At 49.3% G+C, this 18,685-nt stretch overlaps 1 protein-coding gene across 1 annotated transcript in view; it reads left to right on the top strand.

The window, feature by feature from the left end:
- The window catches only part of LOC119089388 (adenylate cyclase type 2), a 174,001-nt gene that overhangs the window by 92,053 nt on the left and 63,263 nt on the right, over positions 1-18,685 (top strand). Inside the window, exons 5-6 of the mRNA XM_037212053.1 lie at positions 760-887; positions 1,848-2,006. Of these exons, the coding sequence (XP_037067948.1) occupies positions 760-887; positions 1,848-2,006 (287 nt within the window). The remainder of the gene's footprint in view (positions 1-759; positions 888-1,847; positions 2,007-18,685) is intronic.

Below are 18,685 nucleotides of genomic sequence, written 5' to 3'. Positions count from 1 at the left end.
GGAGGCTCTGACTTGCCGGTGGCTCGGCTTTCGCCACGTCTCGGTACCGCCACTATGGCTTTAGCTGGGGCTGTTCTCCGGGGACGCGGCGGCGAGAGCGAGGGGGGGGGGGGGGCGCGGGCAGACTGGTCTCCGCTGGACGGCGACCAGTGGATCTCGCGACCTTTCATGGCTCGGCACGCGCTGATCTGCTCTGTGAACTGAAAGACGGTAATTGGCTGCGATCCTGACAAATTGGCCAGACACCAGAATTGGCCAGACACCAGACTGTGCGAGGGTTTCGCTCTTCGACGACTTCCCACGAGCTCTTTGTGATGAAATAGCCAGCCGGCTTCTGGGGATCATGGCCTGCATTCCGTGTCACATTCAATCGGTTCGCATGACACGCTGTGAATGTTAAGCACACTTTGCTTATACGTTTCGAAAATTCCAGTTTGGCACGCGATTGGATTGTGGATTCTGTGGATCGGGAACTAGTCACCGAAATTTCAGCTTTCTCATTGTCACCCGTTGGCGCCTGTTGGTCTTGAAGTGATGAAGGCTTGAAAGGCCTGAAGGCTGCAGCTGCTCGCTATAGCCGTCACATGCAAAATACCGGTCACGGTCTAAACTGCATGCTTCTGAGCTTTCTGCTGCTGCTACTACTGCGGTGGCCGTTCTTGATACCGGCGATGCCGATGACTAACGACATTGGAGATGTTCTGGCACCCCAAGAGCGTCGGCTGGCTCTGTGCGTGACCTCGCCGGGACCTGCCGCAGGAGAACCAGTGCATGCGGATCAAGATCCTGGGCGACTGCTACTATTGCGTGTCGGGCTTACCGGTGTCACGACCCTGCCATGCCAAGAACTGCGTCAGCATGGGACTGCAGATGATCGACGCCATACGGTAAGGCCGGCCAGGGTTACCCTCTCACACCATAAGGTGAGACCGGCCAGGGTTACCCTCTCACACTATAAGGTGAGGCCAGCCAGGGTTACCCTCTCACACCACAAGGTAAGGCCGGCCAGGATAACCCTCCCACACCATGAGGTGGGGCCGGCCAGGGTTACCCTCTCACATCATAAGGTGAGGCCAGCCAGGGTCACCCTCTCACACCATAAGGTGAGGCCGGCCAAGGTTACCCTCACACACCATAAGGTGAGGCCGGCCAGGGTTACCCTCACACACCATAAGGTGAGTCCGGCCAGGGTTACCCTCTCACACCATAAGGTGGGGCCGGCCAGGGTTACCCTCTCACGCCATAAGGTGAGGCCCGCCAGGGTTACCCTCTCACACCATAAGGTGAGGCCGGCCAGGGTTACCCTCTCACACCATAAGGTGGGGCCGGCCAGGGTTACCCTCTCACACCATAAGGTGAGGCCGGCCTGAAACACCCCTTCTACCACACATTGAAGGCGGGCAACTCCGCATAAGAACTCTGAGCCCTGGGTGCCAAAAACCAAGTACATGAAAGCATTTCTTTCTTTTATCAAGTCTCGTGCATGATCCAACACTCATAAACACTTGCGAGAGCGGAAACTACGCACTACTTCGCAAAAATACGTGCTACATGTTCTAAATACGGTCATTTCTGTGCATGTCAGTTTGGCTTTAATATATTTTAACATGCTTCTGCTGGAGCTGAGTGATAAGCTGTAATCGCTTTCATGCTTTGTGCGAAAGTAAGTTTTCGTAAAACACAGCTGCGCGTTTAAAGAACAACTTGTTTGCCTTGTTCCTACCATTCAAGTAAACGAAAGCCAGAAAGTACCAACAACAGACAACAGAGATACACCAGGCGCCGGTTTAGGACCACACCACGCTTACTAACTCGGCTACAACCGTGCACGCCTGGCCCTGGCGCAGCACTGTGCGGGAAGCGACCGGCTTCAACGTGGACATGCGCATCGGCGTCCACTCAGGAAACGTCCTGTGCGGCGTGCTCGGCCTGCGCAAGTGGCAGTACGATGTCTGGAGCGATGACGTCACACTCGCCAACCACATGGAGTCGGGCGGCGTGCCGGGGTGAGTGATAACGTCACGCTGGCGTCATGCGTAAGCGTCACGTTCTTGAGCAGCATCGCTTAGCAATAATGTGATAACCATTCGTGCCGAAATATATGCTATCCTCCTCCTCCTCCTCCTCATTCTCCTGCTACTCCTGCTGCTACTGCTGCTGCTGCTGTCGGTGTTGTGGCACTCTGTCAGCACTGGCTTTCTGCCTGGCTCCAGCAGTTGTCATACCTGCTCCCGTTCCTCCGTCCAGAGGCACCACTATTCACGCGATCTACCTGTCCACTGAGGTCATTGCATGCGATCAGACACTGATCGATTCCTCGTCACCGGAATGGCCCGGCCGGCCTTCCTACCGCACGCGGCTCTTCTCCGACGGGATGCACTGGCCGTACGTATTTGGCTCGCGCTGGAGCACCACGACGAAGTTTACGACGAGCGGCTGCCGGTATGATGAAGCCAAGGGCACTTCAGAATCCGGAGGGTTGTTGAAGAATCTAGTTTTTTTCTGCCGTTTTTAAAGATAACGTTCTCCGAGACTTCACAAGGTTCTTTGTCACGAAGTGCTTTGAGAAGAGACTTCATCCTTATGGGGTTCTTCTGAAAACCGTCAGCTCAGTGATCGTGAAAAACTGCAAGTAGTTCGTCGGTTGTTCAGAAAAGCTATTGTATTAGCATCAATCACTTTACCACTTCACCGGGCGTTTTTTCAGGTACTTTAAGTGCCAGATAATCTTTGTAAAAGACATCTCCCTCTGTGGTGTAAGAATCATGATTCTTCCGATGTGACACTGCTTTTTGGCATAACGGATCCTTTCAGCAATAAAAACGTTTTTGTACATGTCATTGAGAGCATCAGTGGACACGTCTTCATACAAGTCGCGAAATAGGATTTCTCAATACATATAATGGAAGTCTAGTACTTTTTTGGAACGATGTAGTGCAACTATGGTGACGCATCCATCCACGGTGTCCAGCCGCCACGTTCAACACCTAATGCTTCCCGGCTGTGATTTGAGACACTATGATACCGTATATCTAGGAGATTTTACGGCAGGATACGCATAAGGTTATGAATACGATCACCAAAATGCTTCCTGAACATCCACACATTCCTTTTCAAGGTCATGGACAAGATACGTCTTAAAGTTTCACATTCGCGCGGCTGTCATAGGTTGAAGCATGGACTTAAAGATTAAAACAACTTCTGGGTTAATCATATTACATCAAAATTGTGAGACCCACGTTAATTTGCGCTAGGGACAGACCCTGCCACCAGTTGCCAGTAGCCAGTTTCTCAAAACAGAAATTCGTAGATTTTTGGCATAAATCGTGCATTTTTGGCGTACAATAGTATAATCCAGTTTCTCAACGCAAAAATATGCAACTTACAACTACAGTCTACGACTCTAAAAAAGGCACAGAAATTGTACAAACTACGACACAACTATGCGCGAACAATCTTGCATGTCTTTCTCAAAGGCAAGAACAAACGTACGACAGAGCCTGATTTTGGTAAGTCCTCGATGAATTTGGCAATGCATTCAACGCAAGCATTTGTGTCTTAGATTATAATACCGAACTTAGGATTGTTACTCATTGAAATACAAATTGCTGAAGAAGCAAGCCTGAACAACATGCAACAGCTGCAAAAGGCATGACAGATCGTAGAACTTGAGTGTGAGCAAGTAATAGTGAGTGTTCCAGTCTTTCAGGCAAGAAGCCTTGGGTGGACATGCCAAGACCAAAAGATAAGGCAAAAAAGCGTGGTCAAGGAGCTTCCTTTGCAAGAACGTCAAAATGCATGCCAGTTGAGAAATTTGTGTGGCTGTCACAATACCTCTTATGCATATTATACATTCAATGTGTATACAAGTTGCATTCCACGCACTCCCAAAGTAAGATATGGGCAGCATCATTGCTTGCAGTGCTTACTCTGGTTGAAAACATTATGAAGTGCAATAAATGCTAATAAAATAGCTTAGCATGGCGCACGAATTATTCGCTAAAACTGACATTATTTGGATAACACAGCTGCATTCATCTTGTGCACCACTATGACATAATGTACCAGCTGTCCTGCATAAAGTCATATAACATAAACCTACCGTCAATCATGGACCATATAGAAGAAACCTGTTGCCAATGACAAGTACAGCAAGCTGCTTGTGATTGGATCCATGAATGACCCCTTTTCAGTGCTCATTGACAGCTCGTGTTTACTCCACATGTTCCCTTAAGATCTGAAGGCTAAGGCTGACAATCCCACCTCCAATGCCTAAGACATACTTAGTAAGCACAGGCATTGTGCACTTACTATTCACAGATCTCGCCCACAATCGCTATGTAAAATAAAGCCTCCATGAGTGGAACCTTTTAGGATGAAACTGAACACTGAAGGAGCTGATGAATGGAAGAAAGATTCGTTCACAGAATTTACCAATTATGGACACCATTACCACCAAAATCAGCCCCTAGTTCTGCACGCATCTCCACAATGCCACACACATCTACAACACGTGTTGCTCTATTTATTACGTAGCATGGAGACTTACAAACACAGCACGTCGATGGCCAACGGTCGACGCAACTAAATGGTGTTGTTCAGAGGTGGGCGCACACCACCATGGGCGAGTCGACGAGCAATGGTATCACACAAATTCTTTGCGGACGAGGTGTTGTCTCCACTCTCTGGTACTCTTGAACACTACCTACCGTACTCTTCCTTTATTCATGGTCGTCATTGGAGATTTCAGATGCACTCAGCTACTTACGCTTTGAGGCGCCAGTTGCATCTCACCGTGGTGGAAACGCGGGCACTGCGGGTAATCGAACCACGTACCCAGACGCGTTAACCACTGCACTACCTCCACCCGCCCCTTTGATTTCATATCCTGATAAGCGTTGCTCTTCAACCAAAGCGTCACAAATAGCTCGAAATAGTGTTTCCAAAATCGTATGCTAATGTGGCTGGTCTGATGTCGAGCCAGCCAAGTAAAAACTCATATATTATTTTGTCTCAATCGATCGCAATTCTGGCCCAAGTAACACATATTCAAAACACAAGACACCTAATTATGGCTGCTAGAATTATCTCCAGTTTGGTGGTCGTTGTCCTGGCAACGGGACGCACAAATCTACGCCACTGCCAAATGTACAAACTATGGCAAAGGTCACGTGACGGCTTTGAGGAACATGCTTAGTGTGTAGGTTGTAAAATCGAAACAACACGTTAATACTTGGCGTAAGATTGTGTTTTCGATTTGAGAAACTGGCTTCTGGTGGGTGGTGAAAATCACAGGCTGATTACCACCGGTAGTGGTCTTAGGCGGATTGTTGAAGTCTTCTCTTTTGAAATTGAAATTTAAACAAACTTTTTAAATTTGGCTTGCACCAGTTCAACCGAAACTAAAATCATTCACAACACTATGCCATACGGAACTTTATCCGAAGGTGCCGCGCCAGCTGCGTCCGACTGCCGCGTCGCGGACCCCTGATCACGGCGCTGGTGTCTCCAGGCCGGCTCACGCTTGATGGCTCGGCCGTTCCAGCTCGTCACAGTCACGAATGTTGCCACCAGCTCGGACGGCCTGCCGTAGCGCGGGCACGCATGGGCTCAGCGGTGAACCCCCGCCGCCATGATCTATGGCTATTCCAAGGACTCGGCGGCCCTCAACGACACCTTACATTCTGTTACATTAAGGCATCTGTCTTGCAGAAGCGTAGCCAGTGATGCGATCCAGGGGCGAAAAAGTGTCGCTTCTGTCATCGACGAATTTGGAGCCACCCGAGCTGTCATCTGGGCTCAGATAGTTCAGCAATCTTTGCAATATATCTCAAAACGCAATAAACCACAAAAAGCAAAGACGACCAATGCAATGCGGTATAACCATCAAACATTTCCGTTTCGGGAGTTCATTTGCACTGAATTTTCGTTTGCTGGCCATCAGACACTAAATGAAGGTTCAGACCAACCCAACATAATTACCAGAAAAAGGCATGCATAACATAACCAGCCTAAAGCCGCGTAGCTTCCTATTCAGTTGGAGAGAGGGGGCGGGGAGCAGGATTGTTCCTTCCGACCAGGGATGCAGTTCCCTATTTTACTTGCCCTTTTTATCCATGATTTTTAATTTGTCTTAATCTGGGGTTTAGGTGCATTTTGGATGCAGGCTCGGCCATTTGTCTTCCTTCACCCCTCCCCTTCCCCTACCATCCTCACCCCTACGAATTTTGCAAAACTACATCCCTGTGGCCCCACATTTACCGATAACATTTTTCTACAAGCACCTGAAACAATGTCACTTTTGCTTTCGTGACGTCATTGTACAGTCAGCTGAAAGCGTTGGCGACCTTCATTATCCCGACCTTATCATTGCCGGTACAGAGCCGGTATCACTTTCTTACATGATCCCAATCATTTAGGGCAAAACCCATACAAGGTTGGCATCAACAGATGCAAACGGCATTTTTAAACACCTGATTCGAGGCGCATGTTTTACCTGTGGGTTTTTTATATTGATATCAATAACGTATTGGCCTCAGCAGCATCGCGAAGTGATGCGGAACGCCGGTGGTGGAATTGGAGAAGTAAAGGTGAGAACTGTATTTTCCGTGTCGCTGTTACTTCTATTACTTTCGTGTCGCTGTTACTTGACATTTTTCAACACCTGTGACGCCTTCATTCAGCGTTATATGCGATATGTTGACGACTTAAAGCGTTTTATTTCATGCCTGTCCACATATAAGTGCGGTAAGTCTGAGGTGCGACAATGTGGGAGGCCTATATCAGCGATGCTCGGCTTCCTGCTTCACAACCGCTGTTCCTCTCAGTAGCAGAAAGCCCCGGTTGTCTCCTTGACATGTGTCGCTCCAACGACATCCATTTACCTCTGAGGCTACAGTTCAGGGCCATAGGCGCCCTGGGTGGAGGAGCGGACCCAAGGGCGCAGCCAGAGCTTTGGCAAGGGGGAGTGCACAGAACTGACAAAAAACTCCCCAAAATCACCGGCTATGGCGCTTGTTAATCAAGGCATGTTTTTCCTAGATATCACACACACACACACACACACACACACACACACACACACACACACACACACACACACACACACACACACACACACACACACACACACACACACACACACACACACACACACACACACACACACACACACATATATATATATATATATATATATACCTTGAGCATGTGCCCTTGCATACTTAAAGGAATATTCCACATTTCACAAAACCACCCAAAAACCTCGACGCCAGGCGTTGCAGTCTCCGCAGGCCGCGCAACGTCGTCCTGCGGATAACGCTAGGCTGTGGTCAACAGGTGGACGAAAACGGTGGCGCACATGAAAGAACAACCTTTGAGCACATTTTGGCACCAAATCGGACATGTAGAGATATTCGAGGCGCATGTTTTACCCGTGCGGTTTTTAGATTGATGACAATAACGTATTGGCGTCGACAGTACCGCGAAGTGGTGCTAAAAGGCGGTGGTGGAATTGGAGAAGTAAAGGGCAAAATCTGCATTTTCCGTGTTGCTGTTACAGTAAATCTGTCTAGAGAACAGCCTCAAACTTGCAAAAATGAGATTCTCCTAGTGTAATCTTTGAACTATGCAGATTAGTTTTGAAAAAAACCCGTACAGACACATTATTTTACAACGGCCATTGTTGCGCGCACGGTGCCCGCCCACTGGCGTTACTTTGCAGTGGCCAACGCCGTTCGGTTTTATAAAAAAATTCTACCCAAGCCATGGCTTTCTTCGCTCTCCTAGATTACGGGCGTATCACTGGAGCTTCATTCCGCACTCAGCTGTTGGAGCTAGATGGCGCCGCCGGCCTCTCACCCTGGCGTAAAGAATGGGAACGGCGGGGAATCGAACCCCGTATCTATGATTTCCCAGATGCGCAGTGGTTGACGCGGGCGCGTTAAGCACTGTTCTTTCGGCATCCGGTGCGCAGCCCTAAATATTTTGATGCTATTTGTTTTACTAGTCTATTTTGCAAAATAACGAACGTTCTCAGGGAAACATGGATGGCCTGGCGCGTTTTGAACTCATTTCGACTTACCCCATTCAACACTTATGAGATCTGTTACTTTTTACGGTAAAGGGGCCCTGTTGAGGGCAGCACTACCGGGGCCATTGCTGTTCACGGTCGGGGGCTGGAGAACCATTCTGTGTCACCGCGGTGTGTTTCCCGGCCGCCATTCTGGCGACACGGGGCGGCATCCCTAGCCGATCTGGAGGCCCTTAGAGGGATGCATCGCAGCACATTAGTCTGCTTCCTGACCCAAAAGGCCGTCTGGCTCGCGCAGTTGACTCGGGATCGACGCATTGAGCCATCATTAGGACAACAACATCCCTGCTCGCCGCAGGTGCTCAAACTATTGGCACATATACACCAGTTGGGCTTGACGGGCCCAACGGGGTTGGAGGGCACACCGTTCGGTACTAGGGGCCCTGCCTGGCATATGGTTCTTCTAATGCCTTAATATGACCAGCCATCATAAGTTCTTATGTTTCCTTCAATTGTGAGAGGGCCCCAACCAACGCAAGGCCCTTTGTCATTCAGGCTCTCGTCCCCGTCCCCGTTGAGCAAATCTCCCCCTAACCGACTCGAGGCACCTTGCTGACACAGAAGGCCTGTTAGGCACCGCGGTCTCCTGAATGATACAGCAGCCCGACCGATGTAAATCGCGGGCCTGGCCTTGTCCGGCTGCTTGGGAAACGGGAGCCCAGAGTTCAGACGAACATGGAGCCGACTGTTCGTTGCTTGTGATCTCTGGCCGAAATAGAGGAACGCTCTGTCTCAGGGGTTCCCATCGGTGCAAGAGATCGTCTTACTGGCATTTGAGATCACGGCCCTGTGGGCGAGGGTCCTTAATGCGACCTACAGCCAGCTCTTCGGATCCTTCAGCTATCCCAGTGAACCCTTGATCTTTGGTCTCGAGAGACCATTCGGCCCTTCTTCGGACCCCTCAGCCACCACTCCTACTCAGGGCCACTTACCGCCACAGTACCCCTATCAGGCATTATGGCCTCTGACCGACATAGAAGCCCCTCATTTTGTCAGGGACCCCGAGCATTGTAAGTCGCGGACCAAAGCCTCGTTTCTGCTTGGGAAATGGGTTCCGGGGCTCAAATGAACATGGAGCCGACTGTTCGGTGTTTTTGGCCTCTGACCGACTATGACACCCGTATTGTCTTCAGGGTTTCCTGAAACGGTGCATGAACACCTTTGACTGATATTTCAGGTCTCTATTCCTACGGGTCGCGATTCTGTACGTGACCTACAGCCAGCCCTTCGGGTCCTTATGCCATCCAAACGGGCATCTAATCGTCGGTTCCGGTGTGCTGCCCGGGCCACTCTCCGGGCCTCATAGAATGCTTCCCTTGGTCGTCTTGGAGCCCGTGTGAGCACAAAACTCCCTGTTAGGCGCTGTGGGCCTCTGACAGATACAAGGCCCCCGACCACTGTAAATCAGTGGCCCCGGCTTTACAGCTGATTGGGAAGTATGTCCTCAGGCCCATACGGACACGGAGCCGACTGTGCGGTACTGGTGGTACCTGACCGACATATAGGCCTATATCGACTCCGGAGTCCCCGATCGGCGCAAAGTGCTCTCTGACCGTCATTTAAGGGTCCGTCCTCGCAGGCCGGGCCCCAGAATAAAACGTCGACCAGCCCTTTATGTCCTTAGACCCTCTAATCGCGCCCTTAATCGTTGGACCTGGCGGGTCCTCTAGGCCTTTCGGGCTTCTTCGAACACTGCCTCTGGCTGAATCGAGACCCCCAACAACATAGGGCCCTTATTAGGCGCTTTTGGGCCCCGAGAAATGCAAATCGCCCGGCGTCGGCTTTGTCCATGCTTGGAAAATTGGCCTTACGCCTATTCTAACACGGAGGCGACTCTGCGTTACTGGTGGTGTCTGACCGAAATATATGCTTTATCGAGTCTGGCCCCTGGTCAGCACGCAGGACCTTCTGGCTGACATTGGAGTGACCGACACTGTGGGCCCAAGCTCCCACATAGGACCTCCGGCAGGCCTTTCGGGCCCTTCAGGTGCTCAAATGGGAACCAAAAGGGGACACGTGCCCCTGTTCCCCCGCCCCTCTCGACCTACGCTACTGCGCGGACCGGAGGCACCCAGGTTGGAGGTGCACGTGGCGGAGGTGGCCAGGTTGGATATGTGGGCCAGAGGTGCCGAGGGGTTAGGCGCGGACCGGAGGCGCCCAAGGTGGAGGCGCCGACTGATCCGGTGGCGAAACCTGACCGCTTCCTCGAGCCTATTTCGACCTTCTCCACCACACTTTATTGCTCCCTTGAGCCGATTCCAACCTTGTCCATCACGCCGGACAACAAGGCAGCGCATTATCCCAGCCTAGTGCTATCGTGACAAGGTATCGCTCTGTGTAAATACCTTTTGGTAAACCTCGGACAATGCCTAATGTGCTTTCATGACGTACCGTTCTTTGACTGTGTCCTATACATTGTTTGAGGAGCAAGATGCTGAGGACAGTCTTTGTTAAGACGCTTTTTTCGGCTTTGATATATTTTGGTGATAACTGTGATTGGACTCAAGGCAACGTTATGGGCAAGGAGTGTTTACAGGTGGACCAATTGCATACTGTGGTATCGGCAGTACCAAAAGGCATGGGAAATGTCCTCAGCAAATTATGTAACAAAAAAGAGCACGCCTGCGTCCGCATGCGCCAAACTATACGAGTGTATACAACGGTAACAAGACAGGACTTTGTGAAGTTTGTGATCCGATATTTAATACGGATGCTGATAAACCTGTGTAAATCAAAGAAGAACAAATCTGATAAATCCTTCGTACAGGTAATTCTCACGTTCGCGTTGTTGCATAATATGTCTCGAAGTTCTGACGGCTGCAAGAGAGCGTTACAGACCTACTTCGATGACTTCCAACTTGATACAAGCTCGCTGAAAGTTACTCGCGTGACTTCGCATGAGGGCTCGATCGTTTGGTCGCTTGGAGCAAATGAGATCTGGTAATGATCGTCGAATTTAATCAAGTATGAAATGTCACGTCGGAAAGCTTCCTGTTTGAAATGTAGTCATTTTTATGTTCCTGCTGCCAAAAGTGGAATCATGGCAAATCTATGCATTTACAGATGGTTTAGTTGCGGTGATGTTTGGATTGCAGCGGTGGATGTTTGGACCGCTGTCAACTGCAGCAGTCACTTTGCACCAACAATTTTGATTACCTTCTCACATTTACTTAACTTATGTCGTTTCTGTCGGTGAACACCGATCCAAGAGCATCCGTTTTGTCTTTGTTAGCATAAAGCCCGGAACTTTTCTGAAAGAGTGATAAATCAAGCAAAGTCTTTCCGGAACGAAAGATGTCGACGATGGGCAACAACACCGATTTAGGAAAAGAGCAGCAGAGGCTGCTTACAGCTTGGCCCCTAGCCATGGAAAGCCCATGACAACGAAAATGAACATGAAAATCACAAACAACACACGCAAGCAGATACACAACGTTAACTAGCTTGTCCTGGCAATGACACCACTCTCCCCGCTCGCGCCACTCTCCCCGCTCGCAACACTCTCCTCGCTCTCGCCACTCCCCCGCTCTCGCTACTCTCCCCGCTCTAACCACTCTCCCCGCTCACGCCACTCTCCCGCTCACGCCACTCGCCCTGCTCACGCCACTCTCCTCGCTCACACCACTCTCCCCACTCTCGCCACGCTTCTCGCTCACGCCACTCTCCCCGATCTCGCCACTCTCTCCGCTCTCGGCGCTCCTCCGCATCCGTGCACCGGATCTCGGCACATTTTCGCACCTCATCAACACAATTCTCCGACTGTAGATGGGTACAGGACGTCTGTGAAAAGGCATTGAAAGGAATTAAATTTTGGAGTAGATTTGATCAATTTTTAGAGTTCAGATGCAACAGCTCCCCATCCATGGCATTGAGGTTTCTGCAGCACAATAGAAGGACAAGCCTGGAGTACGTCGAACAAAATCAGGAATTTATCTCAACTGAGATGCTACGTAAGTTGTCAAGTGCATTTGCAAGGAGCATTATGCACATACATGGTACAGTTCTGTTAGCCTTGTCCCCCGTAGAATAACCACGAGAAAGGAGAGACAGTTGCATTGATGTTTCGGCTACATGCCTTTAAAGTAAAAATATCACTAGCAAATTCAAAACTTCCTGCCCATCCAACTCAATGTTCCTTTTTTGACAGCGAACCACGGTTTTTACAAGCTGCCAACATCAGGGGATTAAACAAAAAGTGATTGCCAGCCATTACTACGATACAATGTATATCCAGCTAAGGATTGAAATATGTGAAAAATATGCGTACATGCAAACGAACTAAACTAAACAGATGTCACCCATCGCGCATCATTCATACATTGCAAGTGATTCCAAGAAAACACGCATCACCCATCGCGTATAAATTATATACGGAAACGATTTCAACTTAACAGGCATCGTGTATCACGCGTCAGACATCACTCATGTATGTAAACAATTTTAAGCTAGCACGCATCACGCATTAAGGCACTGATCTGATCTGCACAATCGGCCATGATGAGCCTGTACGTTTAGGTCTGGTCGGTCTTTACCTAGTTAGATCTGGTTAGATCTATCTAGCTAGTTATCTAAATAGATCTGGTCTTTGTGCCCACAAAGGGGTATAGTGTCCGTCTTTCCCAGGATTTCAGCCCGAATGCGCTTTGTCGGAAAATGGTCGTCGAAAAGGATATTTTTATTTTTGTTGCTAGCGTCTTACAGGCGCTTACTATATCTCAAACGAATAGGCGCATGGACTTCCCGACATGGGCTATATTCCTTCTCTTTTTTTCACACAGCTTACGCTTAATTCCGTAAACCACTTTTTCAGTGCAAACCCCCTGAAAACCAGGCTTGCGTAAATTGCACCGATTGTTCTCTTTAGCACTTAGTCCCCGAGATCAAAGACTTCATCAGATGCTTTTCAATTAATTATTGTTCTTCCAAAGCCATTCGTGCGGCGTGCAATTTTGATTTTGTAACAATAGCTTTTATGCTCTAAAGCAAATGCTCATCTCACTTTATCTGTCTCTCCTTTCTCCTGGTCGTTCTACGAGGAGTAAGGCTAACAGTGCTGTCATATCAGACTGAGATACCAGCGATGCAGTTTGTTGGTGTTCACAAAGAGGACAGTCAAATGTGAGATGTTTTATGTTTTCCAAGTGATGACCGCGAGAACAGGCCGGATTTAAAGGATGGGACTGTGCGTGCTAAAGAGATTATCATTAAATTTTGACATGCTTAAGAGCAAACGAGTGTAATGCGCATTTCCTGTTTAACATCCAATGTTGAAAAATGAGTCATGGTTAAAAGAAACGCTGTTTACCTGCGCACGTAAAGTCATCGTGAAATAGACAACTTTTTGGATATTTTGGAGAAGTGGGTTCCGGGTTAGCGTGATCGACAAATGATTTTTTAAAATAGATCAAGGCGGTGATTTGCAGCGGTTAGTCATACAGAGATGCAAAAAACTCGCTCAGTTGTCTTTCGTCGATTATTTGTCGTAATGCTGCTCATGAGTCGACCGTCTGATCAGATGAACGATGAAGGAAAGCAAGTCGTTTTACTGAGCCTTGGCGTCTCTAGTCTTGTTCATTGATGTGTAGAATTACGGGCCTGGGCGTCTTGTTTTGCGTTTTCTACGGTCCTAAAAAACCTGTATTTTTATGAGCTCATTATAAAGAACCCACAACAACTCTAGATCGGAAAGATCGTTTGGGTAGATTATGGCCAACAGGGGTCACATCACGAGCTGTCCATGCATTGCATGGACATCTGTTGGAGAGCGGAAAGAAGGTTCAACATCGCAGAGATGTTGCCGGGTGCGAATCAATGCTCTTTCCCGCTGTTTTTAGAGCCAGATTAGTGGGCATGTTTTTTCGCCTGATGACAGTCAGGGCACAACGGACAATAATAATAGATAGCAAGTGTGGGGCTATACCTATCTCAGTTTATTTAAAGGTAATAATTCTCTACGCAACATATATCCTTTCAACGATACGTAAGAAGTGCACTAAATGTTGGCACTTCCATTACATATCATATGTTGACTAAACCATAAGCCTGCTGCCAGTAACAAAAAAGCAATAAGCCAGGAATCTTCGTGGTTCTGTGGTTCTTAAGACGTCTATTATAAGTTAGACATCTTCTTCTTGTGCGTCATCTCCTACTCGCACGGTATGCACTCTCGTCTGCTGTCACGGTTACCTGGCTGCGCTCAGTCGTCACCTATCACAACGTACAGCAAATAGAAGAAATACACTATATATTGCAAAAGGAAATGTTCCACATTGGAAGATATTAAAGCAAGCATCGGATATGATAAAATAAACACACTTATAACAATTGGTACGCTTTAAGTGAAACTATTGCTTTAGACGAAACAGTTTCTTTACATTGTAACTATGCTCCTCAATGCGTCATTTTTTGATCGCGTCATCACGCCTTGCACAACACTGATTGATACCCAGTTGACGGTCGTTGTATCCGAGAATCGTGCTCACGAACGCCAGATATAGCCGACTCGACAATTTTTTTCTTTCCCTTGATCGCCACGTGGCTAATGGAATGGCAGGATTTAAGTGACGTTATTATGGCGTCATGGATGCTTGGGTGACCTTGAAATAGTATACAAGAAATAGCCCTTACATCCCTTGGAACGTGTAGCTCGGAGACTAGATCGAAGGTTTTAGATTTTGGGAAGGCAGGCCGATAAATGGCACGAAATGATCTTCAATATGGCTATTCCAGCTCAAAGCCTCATACGAATGTCCCCTTAACATGCGCTAGGATGGCCGGTTAAATACCCTTCACTCGGGTAGCAACTGATTTGACTTCCCGATATATGTTCTATTTCTTCATTTAAGGCCCATGCCCTTGGTTGATCCTGAGAGGGTCACTGTGACCTAAATCCTACGAGATTGCTTCGATTTTTGCACGTGAATAAGTGTCAAAGATTGCGTTGGACAAGATGCTCCTAAAAAACGGAATCTTGACCGGTGACATTTTACGTCAGAGACCTACTCTGACCTCAGCGAAATCCATGGAAAATGTGGGGTGCGGTCCCTGTTATTAAACAATTCAAAATGACGTCCAGAAACAGCCTCACACGGCACGCTACGCAGTAAAAAAGCAGGCTAGTTTAGAGTTTGGTGTGACCTTTACACCTGACCCTGTGTCAGTAGCTTTACGGTAATCCTAAGTAAATGTTGTATTGCCCAAGAAGCTAGTCTCAGAGACGTGTGGCGTCGTCTACCGCTCCGTCGTTGCATCACATTCACTGATTCCATCGAAATTGCTTTCGCTGACAGTCACAGGCCTGACTCTGACCGGTCATATGTCAGTAACGTTACAAGGTTTATCTAATGCCTTATACCAAAATATCCACTATTAAATCGCCTGCAGTCACGGAAAGTTTAGCGCGACTTCGCCACGTTGTTCGGATATGATCCCCCTGGAGCATGTTAATAACACGCTGCAACTTGCACGCTGCCCGACGCAAAACACGCTGTATCGCTCCATATTGCATCGCGATAACTGAAGAAAGTGGTGAACACTTCCTATGGTTTCCCCACCATGTTGCTTAGCACCAGACAGCTAACGCCATTGCTCAGTCCATCTTGGCCACAAACGCCGTTGATAGTTGCGCTGCCAGGGCTTGTGAGAATCTTTATTTTTGTATGGATGATGATCAAGCTATTTGAATTTTGAAATGCTGAGTTTCGGAAATGGCAGACTTCATCCTGGCTGGTGCGGTCAGACGCTGATTGCTCCACACTAACTCACGGCTCACCAGGTTCTCCAGCAGCCAGCCCAAACACGGATGGCCGGGCCTGCCGCATCTGCATTCATGTCCGTTAGGAGTGGGGAGTGGTTGTTGTTTTCTCCTAGCTGGAAAACTAGAAATGTCGTTCAATTACTGACGCCGTGTTTACAGAAAAATAACAATTATTGGCGCGGCAAGCCAGTGTCTGCAAGCTTACATTGCGCTTGTAGTGTTTTCTAGAATGGTCGGAGGCAGCAACTGAATCGTAATTAGCAGGGACGAAAAAAGTCCCCAAAAGTGTGTGCCAAACCCCTGGTTGTGGCTGATTTGGTCTACCCATCAGCAATTTGCCTTTGGTGCTGCCTCAGCTATGTGGACACCGGAGCCACCACACACAGGCATTGTCGGTCCCGGAGCCCTCATACACAGGCATTGTGAGCCCCGGAGCCTCCACACACAGGCGTTGTGGGTCCCGGAGCCCTCATACACAGGCACTGTGGGGCCCTGAAGCCTCCATTCACGGGCATTGTGGGCCGTCTATTGCTTGGGAGCCTGCCTGCATGGAACCGTCACCGATTTGTCTGGAGGCAAATGGTTGCAAGGCTGTCGTGGTCTTGATCAAGATGCTGCGCGGTTGAGTTATCACGTGTTCACCTGATAAACCTGGATTTGCGTTTGAGATGGGGTACCCCTTACGTGTGGAGTTGTGCTTGTCGTCAGAATTCAAAAAGCGAGGTAACACGCGCGGCGTCTCTCCAGTTCTCAAGGTAACACTAGGTGTGAGGACGGCTTCGAGGGGCGTCAAGATTGCAGCTGATGCATGTCTTCATTTGGATGATATTACTATGCTGCTTAGGCTAATTCGATGCTCAAAATCGCATTGGAACGGACACCGCCGATCGTGTGGGTGAATCATGTCTTTGTTCTTGTCATTTTAGTTAGGATTATATTTATCAAGATGTCGGAATTTCTGTCCTGACAACCTGAGCCCGATATTCGCCTGCTTCACCAGACGTCATTATAGCTGCACTAGATATATTATTCGGCTGCATATGCCGGTCTAACAGAAACTGCTCCACCTGACTGATGTTTGGCTGGATAAATAATGCTATCCGGCCCGATGAAGGATGCTTTATTTTGAACCTGAAGCGGGGGAAATCATCTCGTGACTTGACTTCGAGTAAAAAACCATCACAGCGGCATACTTATAATCACTGCCGTAATTTCTCTGGAGACCATGGCGACTTATGCCACTCTTATAGAAAGCCTGTCAGGCCGTCCGAACCAGAACAGATTACGCTTGGTCATGTCCCCCCGCCTTTGCACATCTGCATGGAGTAAAGGGACATTAGTTCAAAATATGCGATCATTTTTGTCTTAAAAAATAAAGAATCATCTGGCATTACCGCATCAACTGTCAGGAGCGTTGCTTTGGGTGAATACAAGCACATGTCAGATTTCCTTTCACTAAAAAGACGCCTCTGAAATCCGGCGGCAAAATTTCGCCATTATGTACGGAAGTCAACAGCATCGATTCCAGCGCCGGGCAGACCATTCAGCTTCACTTTCGGCACTCGCTCACAGGCAAGTTCAGGAAACCGCTGGTCCGGATGCTACCACATCCGCACGCTTGGCACCAGTCAGCTTGCTGGCCGGCCGCTGGTCCGCGTGTTTCTGTCCCGCGCTTGGCACCAGTCAGCGTGCTGGCCAGCCGCTCGTCCGCGTGTTTCTGTCCCGCGCTTGGCACTGGTCAGCGTGCTGGCCGGCCGCTGGTCCGCGTGTTTCTGTCCCGCGCTTGGCACTAGTCAGCTTGCTGGCCGGCCGCTGGTCCGCGTGTTTCTGTCCCGCGCTTGGCACTGGCCAGCGTGCTGGCCGGCCTCTGGTCCGCGTGTTTCTGTCCCGCGCTTGGCGCTGGTCAGCGTGCTGGCCGGCCGCTGGTCCGCGTGTTTCTGTCCCGCGCTTGGCACCGGTCAGGGTGCCGGCCAGCCCGCGCGTGTCTGTCCCAGACCTAGAGACGGGGCGGGCCCCTCACGACCAGGTGGGCGGCGACGACGGCCGGCGGTGGGGCCGCTAGCGTGTTCACTTCGCGGGACGTATTGACCGCTGTGGGCCGTCTCAATCAGCGGCGACGCAGCGGCCGGCCAACGCCGCAGTCGACGCAGCCCCACACCGGCTCGCTGGCTCAGCTCAGCTCAGCGATGATCTGCCCGCGCGGCCAGGATGACCGACGGTCACCTGGTATCGGCGGCGTATGTGGGAAGTCGCGACAGGGAAGACATTAATGAAGATTTTTGAGTGAAAAGAGACATTTTAGCGCGCGCTGTCGTGCGAAATTTCTTCCATAACGTACAACAGCGCTGCACGTTTTCATGCTGCTCATCGTTACGTGTGTAACCAGATTTTGTATGGTATATATTCAGTCATATACACATTAATGCACGTAAAGGTTTGCAAATGGGGGCACGTGCTCCCGGTGTCCCCCCCCCCTCCTCCCCTCCCCCGAAGGTGGCCTATGGGCGCCAACGGGGCTCTGGATGCAGTGTTTTACAGCGCACCTGCGGCGAACCTGCCCCTGACCGTCTCCGCCGGTCTACTAACGTCGGCAGGCAATGAGGCGTCTGTTACGATATGCGTGAGGGATGTCTTCCTTACGTATCTTTTTTATACTGTGTTAGGCGGATTCTGCTACGTTGTGAAAGTTAGTCTGAAGTGGCCGCATGGTGCTATAAAACGCCGCACTTCTTCAGTGCGCAGACAATTAACTTGGGGTTTATCTCGTTTGGAGCCTATTTTCATGCCGATAGGATCAATGAAAGATTAAGCAGGGTGGTGGCGTCTTTTCGAGGAGT

The sequence above is a fragment of the Pollicipes pollicipes genome, unplaced genomic scaffold (genome assembly GCF_011947565.3).
Source record: "Pollicipes pollicipes isolate AB1234 unplaced genomic scaffold, Ppol_2.1 Scaffold_3087;HRSCAF=3621_pilon_pilon_pilon, whole genome shotgun sequence".
Classification (NCBI taxonomy): domain Eukaryota; kingdom Metazoa; phylum Arthropoda; class Thecostraca; order Pollicipedomorpha; family Pollicipedidae; genus Pollicipes; species Pollicipes pollicipes.
Note: the sequence above shows the minus strand (reverse complement) of the source record. Positions and strands in the feature narration are given on the sequence as shown.